This window comes from Fringilla coelebs (assembly GCF_963513975.1).
Source record: "Fringilla coelebs genome assembly, chromosome: 1".
Classification (NCBI taxonomy): domain Eukaryota; kingdom Metazoa; phylum Chordata; class Aves; order Passeriformes; family Fringillidae; genus Fringilla; species Fringilla coelebs.
In genome coordinates this window covers 43,997,061-44,013,325 of record NC_140028.1, presented here as the reverse complement: position 1 = coordinate 44,013,325, position 16,265 = coordinate 43,997,061, and the positions used below count along the sequence as shown (strand labels likewise).

At 36.0% G+C, this 16,265-nt stretch overlaps 1 protein-coding gene across 3 annotated transcripts in view; it reads right to left on the bottom strand.

Annotated features, from left to right (window-relative positions):
• The window catches only part of NOL4 (nucleolar protein 4), a gene marked incomplete at both ends in the record, with an annotated part of 183,696 nt that overhangs the window by 36,708 nt on the left and 130,723 nt on the right, over positions 1–16,265 (bottom strand). For 2 of the 3 annotated variants that reach the window (XM_084203142.1, XM_084203143.1), the window contains 2 exons: positions 9,132–9,323; positions 10,063–10,242. In XM_084203142.1, coding sequence (XP_084059268.1) covers positions 9,132–9,323; positions 10,063–10,242 — 372 coding nt within the window. The remainder of the gene's footprint in view (positions 1–9,131; positions 9,324–10,062; positions 10,243–16,265) is intronic. The other variant, XM_084203144.1, reaches the window with a different exon arrangement.

Here is a 16,265-nt window from a genome sequence, read left to right as displayed (position 1 = left end):
TCTGGAACTACCCATGTATAAAGCAAAAGAAAAGAAGAAATCCTGTAAATTAATCTACTAGAGGTAGCAAATCACAAGGCAGGATAACATTTTTGACATTTTGAACCAAGGACAGATAGAAAAGACGTGAAAATTTTATAGTAACTCTCAGGTGAAGGGATGAATAAAACTTAGAAGGAATCTGGTGAACAGTGTAATACAGACCTTCTGAGAAGACTGTATGTCCATCACACAAAAGCAATATACAGAATTGTTTTGTATTTACATGGAAGCATGATACTGCTCGTGACTGCACTGAAGCAGGAGTCACATTTTGAACACACATCTGGTTTTGGTTTTTACATCTCCTCAGCTGACACACAGCTTACACCCAGCCTCTAATACAACATAGGTGAAGAGCATTCTGATAAATGATGTAAGGAAAACCTGCTAGATTGCCTGTGCACATGGATGCCTTTGTTTAGAACAATTTCTGAAGTGACTGACATTGAGGAAGTGGCTGGAATTCCCTCACTAACCCATGGGATATGACCAACCACCTTCAGTCCTCCCATATTTGAAACTATTTTGAGATCACCACAGAGCCTGTAGATGACAGCAATGACAACAAAGCAACATGCACACTTAACCACCTTAGTGGATATGCACTTTTGCATGCATTTGCGGGAAATAACTTTTTGTTCAAATTGGTTTGAACTTTTTATACACTCATCCCTTTTTCTCTTTCTAAAGAATTTACAAATCATTGACAGATATACTTTTGCAAGCTGCCTAATGGAAAATCAAATTAGTCAGTACTTCTTTCTAGTCTAATAAGTGCTGTTTTGCCTTAAAGTGTGTTAAACTTGATGAAGACCCTTTCATGACTTTGATGCTCCTTAGATCTGGTTATCAACAATCAAAGCATCTTACAACAAGCCTTTCTGGAATTACAGAGTAATTCCAGAGTAATAACTCCTGCAAGGTTGCTGATTTTTAGCAGTTGAAATCAGAAATCCTTGGCCCAGTTCATCTAGAAATTAGCTCTCTTGGTATAATTGCTGAAAGAAAGGAGAGACTCACATGTTTAATATGTTTTAAAATATCTATTTTCACTATAACAACTGTATGCAGCATCATGAAGTCTGCTGTTTAAAGTGAGATACTATTGCAGTATCTTCATGTGAAACACCAAATATTTTTTCTGGCATATTCAAATAATTCCTGTATTTCTACACAGAATCTAAAAAAAATTCTATTTTAATTCTTCATTTAATTTCTTATGTCCATTTTTGGCATAAATTTACAAATTATTGATATACTATAGAACTGATTGTATTTCAGTCTAAACTACTAGGAGCAGTATATTCACTAAAAAGAATTTTGCAATTTACTTTTTTGTAATTTTTGTGTACTGTCCACCCATGGTTAGAGATCCATTGTCTCTAAAGTTGCTACCTTGGCATATTTTTGAGATCCAGTACAAATAAAAGCCAAAGCTGTTGTACAAAAGTTTTGTCTACATACTTTCACACTTTACATCAGTCTGGCTCAGTTCTGAAGAAACACAGCTATCTGTTTAGTCAGATAATGGGCACACATGTACACCTGCTGAATGCCAAACACCATGACCTGACATGTGCATAAATACTACCTTCTAGTTTAGGCAAATTAACACTGAAAATTACATCTTTCAGTATAACACAGTTGGAAACACATAAACATGCAAGCTACTTCATTTTCTTCGTAGACACCATATAATAATATTACCTCTAATAAAAATCATAGTCACAGAATCATTTAGGTTGGAAAAGACCTGTAAGATCATTGAGTCCAACCATTAAAACAACAGTCCCAATTCCACCATGTCCCCGAGTGCTGCATCCACACTTCTTTTAAACACCTCCAGGGACAGCAACTCCACCACTTCCCTGGACAGTCTATTCCAATGCTTCACTTTCAAATGAAGGAATTTTTCTTAAAAGCCAATCTAAATCTGCCCTGGCACAAGCTGAGGCCATTTCCCCTACTCCTATTGCTTGCTACTTGGGAGATTAATATAAATATGAGAACGAGGAAGTATTGTAACTATTACTCAAACTTGGAAAAAAAATGGTTTAAAATTTTTCAAAGTGATTTGGCATCCAAAATTGAAGATGAATGCCTAAGATGTTTCACTGACAGTAACTGCATTTTCCCAAAGGTACCACTAGGCACTTCTTTGCACATTGGGCTCCCAAAAATTAGATAGTCCCTAGTGTTCTCCTGCATGTCAGATTTTCCTCAGGTATTGCAAGACCAATTCATTTCCAAAATTAAATACTCCAAATATGCCACAACTTTGTCATAATAAATTATTAAGATCTAACACCGTGTCCTAAAATGCCCAACATATTTGTAACAGTGTGCAATATCTAAATAGCACTTTTTCATAGAAAACATGCAAAATACAGATCTTCAAATAAGAGTTTTTAATCAGAACAATGCAGTGAAATGTATAACAGAATTGTCCTGCACAGCACAATACCAAAGGATTCAGAAACCCTTCTAAAGAGTTTTTTAGAATTTAAAGACCAAATGAAGTACAGTACTGCACTAAATTAGATGTACTTTAATAGTGGCCACAAACTGGAAGAGGGTAGATTTAGATTAGATATTGGGAAGAAATTCCTTACTGTGAGGGGGATGAGGCACTGGATTGGGTTGCCTAGAAAAGCTGTGGCTGCTCCATTCCTGGAAGTGTTCAAGGCCAGGTTGGGTGGGGCTTTGAGCAACCTCCTCTAGTGAAAGAAAGGTGTCCCTGTCCATGGAAGAGGGGTTGGAAATAGATGAATGGTAAAGCCACTTCCAGCCCAAACCATTTTGTAATTCTATGATTTGTTAGTACAGAATAGTGGAATATGAACAACTGGACTGGCATTTTAATGCCTGCATTTCAGTTGGGTTTGATATATTTTGCTTGGTCTCGTGGTCTTGTGATAAATACCCAATTGTTAGAAGACTCAATGAAATAGCTAGAAATGTTTTCTTAAATGGCAGAAGAGGCTTTTTGAAACATCAAGTGATGTTCAAATCACTTTTTTAAGTTTTCAAATTTAAAATAAATTGAATTGAAACATTGCACCTTGCTTATGATGGCACCTAAATAAATCCAAGTATATCTTAACAAATCCATATTTCTGTCTAAAAGTTTAGCAAATTACTCTTTCCAATCAACTACCACGCTGCTGTTGCTGCTGCTATGGCCACATATGGGACCAAGTCTGGCTCTGCCTATTTAAGAAATTTCAGCAGGGCTAGTGGAAATTTTAAACTACTTATGTGAACAACAGCAAGAATATCTATCTGACTTTATTTACATAAAAATAAAGTATTTTGCGATAAATAGTCATCCAGGCTTCTTTTTTGTTTCATTGTTGACTCATGAGACAGCTGGGGATGAACCTCTCCAGACCAGTTCATCTAAGTGCTTCACTGGCTGCTGAGGGAGCCAAAATAACTTAATTTCTCTAACAAACCTAGGCACAATTATCTCTGTCTAAGATTTATCTGGTACTTTGCCGTGACAGAGAACTCCAGGAATCATCCTGCTGACCAAACTCTTCAGAGTCAGGTGAGGATTGTATTGAACACTGATAGCGCTTTACTAGCAAAACTCCAGAGGAGTTTTAGGAAAGCAGTATGATTTAACATTATTTACTGTTTCCCCTAAAATAATACATTGAGTTGGCTTCCTGTCCTTAAACCATTGGCACAGGCCAGTTAATCAAGTAATACTGCAGCAAGAGCTCTTAAGTCAGAATCACAATATCAAAAAACACTGAATTTTATTTTTTTTTTCTGATTTCAAGCTTACAGGTAAACAGCATGAACATTCTTTTAACCTATTCTCTGGTGGGGTTTTTTTCAATAAAAAGGGGATTCTGTTCTACATCAGAGCTTATTGCTATTTTAGATGGGATCACTTTTGTTCTAAATTCAACAAAAAATTGAAACAAATGTCTAAATTGCATTCCTATATTTTCCTCTTTCACAGGATGTAGAAGACTAAGTCTGATCAACTTGGTATGTATTTTCAATTTTTAGTTTTAATTCTTTCCCCAAATACCATGCCTTTTTCAATGCTAACTTCTTCACATTTTGCAAGGCTAATAGAAAAAGGGTTACTTCTTCCACTGCTCCCTTTTCCAAAATTGCCTATACTTTGAAAAGTCATTAAAAGCAAAATTTATCTGGGGAAGATATAGGAGGAAGTTCTTAAAAATCACACAAGTATTAACTGTTCTGTGGCAAAAAAAAAAAAAAAAAAAAAAAAAAAAAAAAAAAAAAAAAAAAAAAAAAACCCAGCACATTTAGGAGCCTTAGAAAAACTGATCCTAGAATATTTTTTCAAGACTATATGAGATCTAATGGTAGAAGTGTAAAAGTCAAATTTTATCAGAGAGTAGCTTTGGCCTATTTCAACCAAGTTGCCCATCAGACATAAATAAGTTAGCCACTACCAAAAAAGGGAGAGATGCTTAGAAAGGGAAGTGCCCAACTGACAGAATTTGGGGTATAATACAAAGCAACAACTCTATTAGTATTTGTAGATTTTCATGTAAATGTTACTGTGATAATTTTCTTAATGCTTCCCAGCTTGTTAATCAATTAGATATGCATCCCTGACTCCACAGATCCTCATTTTCCTGAAAATGCTTATGCCCTTTCCAGACATAAAAGCCTGGAGGACTGAAAACCCATGTGACTGCAGGGGCAGCTGGACTTTTCAGCATTAAATTCAGTAAATATTGAAAGATTTCTCTTTCTAAAACTAAAAAGCAGAACCTAGACACCTATCCTACATAATCTTAATGAGGCAGATCCCAGAAAACATCCCCCTTCTGGAAACTAGTCCCCACAGAAGTTGCTCCATCTCAGTACAGACATGTGACAAGCCACTAGACACATTCAAAACACCTTGATTAACATGAGCACAGTTGCAAATTGTTAAAACACCTCCCTCAGCCAACTGGCACAACCAAGTGACAGCAGCAGTGAAAGATACAGAGCTTAGTGATGTGTTCTTGAGGCTGGAAATAGGACAGAAGGAGCTGGGATGAACAACACTGGGACCTGAATCAGGAACTGTCTTTGGGTACAGTGTGACTCTTCTCCCACACATCCAAACTTGTCTTTGGACAATGAAAAGCATTTCTGACTAGCCTTTTTTCTCCAACTCAGAACACTTTGCTCTTTGATACTATTGCTTTGTATTACAGTAGTATTTAGAAGGAGAGCTTCCTTTTTCTTAAAAATAAAGGATGGATCTCTTGGTGAACAACAAAATCTTGTTCTTGCATTGGGATGCTTGCAGAAAAAAATAGCATATCTGTGAAAAAGGTACTGTAAGATGGAATTTCAAATTGAATGCAGTGAGATTGATCATAGGAGATTGTGAAGATGGGAGGAAGCAGAGAGTAGTAAGAAAATGTAACTCAAGACAATTGAACCTCATTTGATTATTTCTAGTATCTAAAGTTTTTCTAGAATATAACTAAATAAATGCATACCACATATCTCCAGCATCTGTCCACTAACCCTTTTTAATTAGCAGTTCTTTTTCACAGAGGCTGGGACAAGCCTAAACAAAGGATTTGAAAGAGTGTTAACAGGCCATCTGAATATTGCAGGGAGAAAATTTCTCTTGCATACGCTATAGATGTCACAAGACACCTAACGTATATGCAGGAATTCTTGTTGATATCAGCCCTTGAAAATGAGGAGGTAATTTTTTTCTTTTGGATTTTGGCTAATGAAGAGAAAAATAAATAATTTCTTTAGGAACATCAAAAATTTTTAAGTTCTCAAAGCAATACAGCACAATACAGGCGGAAGCACAACCTAGAAATTCCATCCAAAAGCCAGTGATTTTGGTATTTGACAAACTTCTCTCCCAAGGAAAGATTCTGAGCAAGATTGTAGAACTTAGTAAGAGAACATTCTCAACAATCCATTAGCAAGAGACAGCAGGAGGAGAAAAGCAATCTTACAATCCATGAGAAAATCTGAGTGCCTTATTGAGGTATGTACTCTTGTGTCAGAATGAAAACTGCACGACTACATCTGCACAGTCAAATGGGCAGAGCATTTCCAGTGCAGAAAGGGAGCTTCTCAAAGGCATATTTGTAACGAGAAGCTATGCAAGCTGCCTCAGAGTCCACAGACAGCTATCTGTCACAAGGAGAAGCAGAACAACTATAAGTAATCTCTTAAACATAATAATACTAAGAATCATGTTAATTAACAATATGAACACTCATGAGACGGAGCCTTTTTTATTGCCTCAAAGCTAGAACTGGCCTGTTATGCAGCAAGAACTGTCATTGGGATTACAGGCGGCAAATGACTGACAGAATCAGGCTCCAGGCTTGCTTTTTCATTTTTCATGCAGTTTTACAGTAACACACTAACATAGTGTTTACATTTTCTCTTCACTTTCCAGTATGACGCTGTAGATAACTGCATGGTTCCACACCCAGTCTGAACTGTCATATGCCATAAAAGAGAATATTCTCTTTTTCTCTTGCAACTAAATGGTCAAAATGTAGCATTTTTGAACCTGAACACAATAAAAAAAACTTGTATTTAACATGTGTATAACAAAAGACATCTCCCACAGAGATTATTATCTGACATCCTATTTAATATAACAATGGTTCTGGTACTGCTGCTGAGCAGATCATTATTTGGGTTTGCTGTATTTGAGGGTAGCCCTTTATTCAAAACAACACCATTGTGTCCTTTCATGATTTTTTTGAGCAAATGTTATTATCCAGAAAAAGTGTTTCTTCTCCATTACCAAAATGTTTAAAACAATCAAGTAGTCAAATGCCTCTGTCCATGGTAGAATTTTTAAAAATACCTATAATCAAGAGATGATGATACAGCAACTTAGAAATCAGAAAATAATTAAAAAACCCAAAGGGATACACATTAAATTTCAGAATTATTCAAGACATACACATGAAATGCTGCCTATTCTCTTAGGAAGCTGTTGGGAGCTCCTCCAGAGACTTTGGATAGTCTTTGGCTTGTATTCCTACCTGCAAACAGGGACTCAGGACAAATATCACTTCAGGCCCAAGGGGGCTGCAGTCTTTGGCATGAATTCCAGTGCCTTGTCACTTCCATTCATGGGCAAAAAGTCAGTGTTTTAGAGGGTGATTTGTTTGTTTAAAAGGACATAAAGCCCATCATACACTAAAAAAAAAAAGCTATCATGAAACATTATAAAACCAGGCAATCTTTGTGAACTATAAAGATTGCCTATTTGGATCATATTCCTGATAATCTCTGCTTCATTTCCCCTTCCAGGAAAAAATTTGATCCTGCAACCTTTATTCATATGAAAGTAACATTTGCAAATGTGCACTGAAGTCAAGCCAACCCAGGTCTCATGGATCAGACTGTAGCCCCTTCTTCATATTGCAAAACAATTGCACAAGTCTTTCAGATGACAAAAATTAGCCAGTTTACATAACTGCTCATCAGCATGAAAAAGGATAGAAATAAGGCCATAAATTGGAACAGTGAGGAGACTTGCTAGCACTGGCTAATTTTGTAGATATTTTCAATAGAAAGTACAGCAAAATAAAATATTTGGCTTCATGAAAGCTGAAATTTATGTTGATGAATTATTGTCAGTGAGTAGATGTAATTTAATGCTACTTAGTATATTGTATGAAATATTTATTTTCTATCTGTCCTTTTTTGTTTGGTTGGTTTGGTTTAGGTTTTTTTAGGTGTTTCTGTTAGGGCTAAACAATCTGCCATGTAAACCCCCAGTCAATCTTTGGCACTTCTGGCTGTACAGATGTCCTTTATTCTACCTGTCTTTCTGAGCTTCCATTGTTCAGAAACAGTGTTATCCCAATGTTTCAAATAATAAAACCATGCTGTTGATTTGAATCCAAAACAAACACAAAAATTTAGTTTCTGTCTTTGCTTTTGATGTTATCAAATAGTGGTCTTACCCTACAAATAAGCTTGATATTTTGTTCTTAAAACTGTCAGCTACCATCTTAAACAACATATGGTACTCATAAATATTCTGCAAAAAACTGCAGGAAAGAGAAAGACAGAGAGAAAGAGAAAAACAGTAAAATGCAATCATCTCCAATGATTTTAATGTAATCAATGGGTTTGCAGATGATTCATTAAAAAAAAAGGTATGTTTAATTACTAAATGATATCTATTTTTAATAATGAGGTGTTTTTGTTGTCATCTTAAGGCCAGAGAGGTAGCTAAGACATTAAACAAAAGGTGTGCAGCTATCTAATTTCTTCTGACTTTTCTCCATTTTGGAAATACAAACGTTTTCTAGAGATAATGAAGCTCCCAGTTAATGAGAAAACTTTATTTACCCTTTTTTGTGCTACTGAGTAATATTAAAATAACAATGTCTGAAAACACTGTTAGTTGTATACTGTGATAATCTTCATGAGTTTTGGTTCAGTTATAGCTACTAAACCATTGGGGTGCTCAAATTATGAGTTTGGCCAAACATATTTGGTTTACAACCGTTAAACATATATAGGTGTTTTGCACACCTATATATCGACTGAAAGATTTCAAAGGAGTAACTTTCATTGATTAGAAATTGGCTAAGGTGTACAAGAAAACACCCAAAGCCAAAGCCAGTGCCACTATGATATTACTACACTTGGCATTTTTTTGAGGGTCAGTTTTACAGAGCTCACTGGAATCCAGCTAGCAGAGGCATTTTAGAGAAAAATCCATCTTACAGCAAGACTTTTCCAGGCAAAAATCTGTAACTGTAACTTAAATTAAGAAATAAGTCGCTATATAGTCCACAGTTCAGTTTCCCTCCTTATGCCTTGCTTTGCTCTTCTTTTCCTATAGCTCCATATTAGTTCATTTTGTAAACTCTACTGTCTCATAGCACTTTTAAATCAAGGGGAATAAATTCAGGAAGAATGAAGTAGGGAAAAAGAAATCTCTGACCTGGTATTACCAAAAAAAACCCAAAAAAAAAAAAAAAAAAACCAAACAAAAAAATAAAGACGCTAAGATGAAAACAAAATAGTGCCATGGATTTACATATGGGGTTTTGATGGAAACTAGGGCTGGGTTTTAAGTCAAAACTCACCATCTCAAAACCACTTCTTTTCATCCGCCTGCAGGACTTGAGGTAAGTACGTATGCGTTTTCTGGCACGCTCTTGATACTCAGGGAATTGTCGCCTGCATGAGTCAATGATAGCCTGGATCTTTTCTTTGGGCTGCTTAGAGATTGGGACCATTCGGTCCAAGTTTTCATCTACAAACAGCCTGACAAACATCTGTTGGCAAGAGGGAGACAGAGGAGATGGGTTTGGAGGGCAGCTCTCTTCTCTTCCTAGCTTCCTGGCTTGATTACTGATAGGAAGACAGTTTTTGTTTTCTATCCACTGAAGAGCTTTGTAACGGGAAGCCAGAAATATAAAGCAAACAGTTCTTTAGAGGGTTATTTGGGGTGGGGGTGGGTTGGGTTTAAAAAAATAGACAAGAAAAGTCTATAGGATACAGAACTTGTGAGATAAACCAGAACAGACTGTGAAAATAGGCACTACTTAAGTTTCATTATTAACAATAAGCTGTGATTGCTAATCATTTTATTGAACTGACTCACATTTTTTTCTTTGTTTGAACAATTGCTTGTGTTTTCATGCATAATTATATACATTGAGAAAGCAATAGAGAACAGCTGACCACCAGAATGGTCTCCTGACAAAACTAGCTACAGCCTCTTTCCATTCAGTGGGTGAACATGCACATCCACACAGCCACACACATGGTCACACATGCACACATAGAGAACAAAGCTTTGTTTTCCTCACTGGTAAAGATGGCACTCTGCCTCAAAATTCTAAATGAAACACAGCAAATCTGTCGTCTGTTGGCAAGAGTTTAATGTGCGTTAAAATAATAATTGAAATGAATCCCACAAATTAATGTGCCTTTAATATTGTCAGACTTACCAAAAAACAACATTGCAAAAGGAATAGGAGAAGTAAACAAGGTGAGTGCAAGAGGGCTTACGTTAAAAGCTTTCAGTCGCTCAGCTTCTACCCCATCTGATTCATTAACCTTCTCAGGATCTTCTTGCTCATCATGGTCATCCTCATCCTCATCTCCTCGATTCAGAGACAGATCTTCAGCACCTCTGCCTACACTCTCATTCTTGCCAGAGTCATAGCTTGAATAGCTATGTGCAGGGGACTGAAAATAGAGAAAAAGAATATGCTTGAAAAAATTCTCAGCAAAATAAGGTCTTACTTATCAAAAAATGCTCACTAAATATTTCAAGAATTCCCTTAATTCTTTTTATACTTTGTTAAACATAAAATGCCCTTAATCTTTCCAAGAGCAAACAATGCACAATTATAACAATTTCAGTGCTTTAAAAAAATGTGACTAACTGCAAATTCAGTAAATCTAGTAACAAATTAATTACCCAGGATGACTACAGTTAACATGAAATCTTTGCCATACAGCCTTGTGTAAGTACTACCTACGGAAGTTTCTTATAAATACTAACTTTTTTGTATTAATCAAGATGTAAATAAGGGATAGCTGATTTGAACAAAACTCCAAAGAATTAAAATTTAAACATTTCAAGGCAAAGAGGATTCAAGTAGGAAACACTGTTATTCATCCAATGAATATTAAATATTATCAAGAGATGCAAAAATTTATTCAAAATAAGGACATGATTATGTTCTAGTTTCACTTGCAAAACCCCAGAATGAATTAGAGATATGTAGGTTTACATTTTGAATGCTCTCTGAGAATCATGTAGTAAAACCATTTCCTCTTTGAAAATCAGCACTCAGAACTTTCCCCTGAGCAGAAACTCATTTTGTTGGATAAAACAGATGACCATCTCAATAAAGTGTATCCATTTTTAGGACCAAAAAATTTCCAATTACCAAAGTTAATACAGTGCATTTTCCCTTGCAATATCAAGTCCTCAGCTGACTGTTCCCACTGCATACACTTCAAACTGCAGACCATAAAAAGACATCAGTAACAGAAAGCCTTCCACAACATTCTACAACATAAAGATCAAAGCATTTCCCTAGCCACACAAACATATCAGAGAGAATCTCCACCAGAGTCATCAGATTCACATTTAGGTCAATCAGAGCAAAATTTTATTTCTTTATCTTAATGCTGTAATATTTCACTATTTTTCTCTTTTGCGTCAAAGCATTCTGTAGTCTGAATCAGGTGCCACATGACAAATTTCACACACACACACTCACACACACACACTCTCTTTTTAGATGCCTCCTCCCTTAATGTCAGCAAAAGTCAGGAACATAATCCTTCAAATAAAAATACATTTCAAATGGCACACCTTGAACCACATTCCAAGCTTCCTAAAATTATCTTTATTTCAGGGTTTTTTGCCAGCTACAGAATGAATCTGGACAGTGAGGTAGAAGGAAAAGAAAAACAAAACCATTCATCCATAAGGTATATTTTTTTGCCTTCTATTCTTACGTCAGATTCTTTTTTTCCCTTTTCCTGTTTTCATTTCCATCTTTGGTCCTCTGTACCCCATCAGTTTTAGAGTCACTTGCCTTGCCTTAGCAGCACTCATATTCCAAGCCTTCCTTTTTTATATATCCTCCCAGATTATATTCTCACAGTACCTATCCCCTGGAGTTCCAGTTTTTAATCTCTAATGCTCCTAATATCAGAACTTGAAGTCTCTCTCATCCTCTTCCCTGAGTCTCTTCACTCTCTAGACCACTCTTCATTCCCTAGACCCTTACAGCAGATGTAGAAAGGGTGAGAAAAAATGAGAACAAACCAGAAGAGCTGGCCTGGGGATAAAAACATCTTCAACAAGTAGCAAGCTCAGCAGCACTCCTTGTGGGGAAAGAAATTAGCCAGGGTTTGAGATGGCAGATGCAAGATGGCATGGGAAGATAAGGCTTGCAAGAGCAGCAAAAACAAAACTCCAGTTCTTGATATACCGATAGCTTGTCTTGTGAAGATGGTATCTATATTGCTGCCCAGTCAGATAAGTTCAGGTTCCATCCTAAAGGAGGTGATGGCTGTATTTTAACAGCTAGCATGTGTAAGCAAAAGTGTTTAAGCTGGCCAATGGCTACCAGAAGGCCAACAGCTGCAGCCTGGTAGCCTGTAACAAAGGAAAGAGTGATTTCCCTTAAACTAAAGAGATTATCAAAAGACTTTCTTTTCAAAAAAAGAAAGTTACAATGAATTAATTGGTACTTTTGTACAGTGCTATGCAGTAGATCTGACCTATGCTGCAAGACTTGTTCTTCTGTAGTTCTTTGTTTTACCCATCACTACAGCTGTATAGCATGCAGAAGGCTTTGAGATAATCAAAAAGCCATTTCATGTGCTAGGCACCACACAAAGCATAGAAGCTGCTGCCCTAAAGAAACCTACTAACTGAAATCCTTGTTGTGCAGACACTTGATCTCACATGTGTCATTTCATCAGACTAAATCCAATTAGACTACTCATGTGCACAAAGTTAAACAGATGCAAAACTGATTTCAGTATGTACATATGTTTCGGCTGGATGCCAAGATCATAAATTATGCACCAGCATTGAGATTTCCTTTTGTGAAGGAAACAAATTCAGGTCAAAATGGCTTAAGTATATCTTTTAAAAATGCAACAGTCAGGGTGGTTTTTTTTTGTTTTTGTTTTCAGCTCTGTTTTGTTTGGTTTGGTTTTTTAAGAAAGTATTGCATAGACAGCCCTGCCCAACATCTTCTCTAAAGTTTTTATTTAAACAACAACTTTAACATCTTAAATGAACTGTGGGGAATAATAGTCTGAGAAAGTTGTATGGCAGGAATCCATATTGATTCACTGTAAATTTGAAGAATGTGTACAGTACCATGCCTTTTATTTGACATATAAAAAATTCTAAAGTTAAGCTTGAAAGGTTAAGGGAAAATTCATATATAGCCTATAACTTTCCCTTAAAAATATATATGAAATTAATATTGCATTGTTAGAGTTCCAATTCATTCCTGTGCAAACTGTGAGTTCTCCATATAGCAGGGAACTTGCCTACAGGAGGTAGTTGTGTTTCACTTTGGTTTTATTTTTTTCATTAAATCTATAATACTTGAAATATAAATAACACATTAGAAAACATAAAATTTTTTTGGCATATGCATGCTACTTTGTTACTGAAATACCTGAAACCATAAAAAAAATTCCTAATTTTTTTCTCCTCAGTTCAAATAGAAGGCAGGAGGCATAACTGAATACTCAGGTTCAGCTATTATCCTAAGGAATTTGCTATCAGGTTTTATAGACAGAAGTCCAACTCCTATTATTTTGCATTAATAAGCCATTTTCTCTCCACAACCTCTTTTAAATCCTATGCTTTTCTATCTTCCAGACTTTACTGTTATTATCCTTTTTCATGGCCCCTTTAAACCTTCACATTGTCACATGTGTGGAACTTTACTGTCCATCTCTTCTTTTCTCATTACAGGGAAGACTCTGAATTCCCAAATACAATTCCAGCATCTCACCATTTATTTCAAGATCCAATTAACCTCCTTTTTATAATATCCTCACATATTTGTTCATCTTACCCATATCTTTGCAACTGACTATGACCAGTTTGCTCCCCTCTTTACACAATAATTGGCCTTTCCAGCTCCTTTATAAAATTTCACCCTTGATAATGGGAAGGCCTCCCTGTGTGCAATTCTGCTATTTGGAGCATGAGGACAACAGCATTTTTATGTGAAGAATGGAGAGCTGAAAGCCAGAGTTTCATAGCTTTAACTCTAAAATGTGTTATGTAACATGTCAAGTGTTAAGTTGTAAAGGACTTTTTGGCATAAAGTTTGTTTTACACTAAAATATTAAAAGATCTTCTTTCTTTGTCTGTGTTAACAATGTGACTTCCAAAAACAAACTGTTCAGTTATTTACAACAGGAAATAAATAAAATGATTTTGCTCCCAAATTATCCTTGGCATGATCTTCTTTCCAGAGTCATTGTTTTTACAGTAGTCCCTGAGAGAACACTGACTGTTTCTAAAACTATCTGCTCACCCTTCCTCAGTAATTTTCCAATCTATGCCATATTATGTTTGCTTATAATATTCCTTTCAACAGAACCACATTTATTAGCCATAAGGAAACTATAAATTACCCAGGCACTTTCATTCCAGTGGGTTTATCTGGATAAATAGAAGTTTGGATAATTGAAAGATAAGAAATAATTGAAAGACCACCTGAAACACAGATCTTCCTATGCTATTTTCTCCTTTTAGCTAAAATACAGTCTGCCCTAAGCTTCTCCCTACTGGTATTGACCAACATCAAAATACATCACTTTACCCTCAAAAATAAAATAACCTCAAAAATTAAATAGAGACTAAAAACAGGGAGGCAACTGAGAATTCTCACTCAAGTAGAAGAATAAAGTATATTTACAGGCTATAGTTTAAAGAGCTTCTTTCTAATTTTTCCACAATCTCTTATTACCTGATTGAGCATCTTCAGGAAAGCTCCTGCTCCTTCCCCAGCTATTCTAGAGGAGGAGAATTCTTGGGGGAATCAGAATTAGTATCTCCAGATCACCCTAGTACACCAGTATTGAGAGTACCAGAGCAGAGCTGATTTAACAGAGAGGCAGGAGACTTGCCTACTTCTTAGCTACTAAATAGCTTTTATTTTACAAAGATTTTATTAATGAACTTCAAGAACTCCTGTAACTGATGTAGGAAGACAGGCTTTTTCAACCAAATACTAAAAGAACATATTAATATAACCACCAATAACTAGTCACATTGCAAAATGTGGCTGCTGTGTCTTGGGAAAAATACAATGTCATTTGTGGGAGTTGAAAAGTCACACCAAAATGGTGACAGACTCAAATAAAAGATAAAATTATTTTTGGCAACATACACTGCTACTTTGAAGCTCTTAAAGGATCTGACAGAGTTTCTGAGAATTTGAGAAACACAGGTTGCTACATAGGAAAGCTTCATGACAAATTTCTGGATTTCTGCAAACTGTGTGCCAACAGAGTATTTAAACATTTTCTATAATACACCCAAAATCAAACCAGAAGCTCTGAATTAATTTACACTCTTTAAAGAACTTACACTGCAAAAAAAGAAAAAGAAAAACAACAACCTTACTTTATTATCAAAGTCAGGAACACTTCATCAGTGAGTTTCCAAGGACAATAATAGCATACTTTGCAGGTAGTATCATAGCTCAGTGAAGCCAAGAGCCTGAGAGAGCCTCACATAGTTTTTGTGCCTTTGGCAAAATCCACCAACCTGAAACATCTACTGGAAAACTATCATTTCCATGTTTTGGTGAAATGTTGGCCTTTTGCCAAAACTCTTTACAGTTTCCATCCAGATTCCAGTATTCCCTTTGTCAGGGTTTGGGGGATTTTATTTTCCTTTTAAAATGAAATAGCAGCAGTTTATATGAGGATTAATGAACATTTTTCTTATGGACTATATTTCAGTGACTACTAAGGTTCACATTACAGGCAGGTAATGAGCATTTTTGACCAGCAATTCTTTGGTTAATTCTTAGAAACAGGCAGGTAAGTGCTAAATAATATTTTGTAAAAAACACTGGACTATTAATTTCTTCTCATTCTATTTAAATTGAGAATGAAACCTCAAATGCAGGCAACACATTCAGGAAGTAACTAATGGAGAACATTTTTAAGACATGAATATCACAATGACAATTACAATGTAGGTCCCAAGACTCTCACTCCCCTCTTTGCAGTCTGTCCTAATCTAACTGACAGAGGTTTAAGATATAAACATGTCAACAAGGATAAAACAGGCAAGCTCCAACTCTGCAGTGAGGAAACAGCAGAATCCCTGACAAAACCCAGTCTATCCATTAAAGATCCCACTTACAGACCAACAGTGCTACTTCTACTGCTTGACAATGTCTCAAACTGCTGCCAGCTTTCAAAACAGAAATAGTAACTGAATACTGCAATGTCCTCTGAAGTCTTACCTAGGTAAGAAGCTAATGTCAGCAAAAACCAGAAGATACAAGAGTGATGTAATTTCTTGAGCAGTAGCTTAAATGTGCTAAGCTTATTGCTTTATTTCCATGATTTTAATTTCTTATGGGTATCTATATGTAGGGAAATAATGTTGTCATAAATACAGAAGAGCAGGGTTTCTTGTCAACACCACATCACTGGATGCTCTGTTTTAATCCTGAGCATGTTGCTGCTGG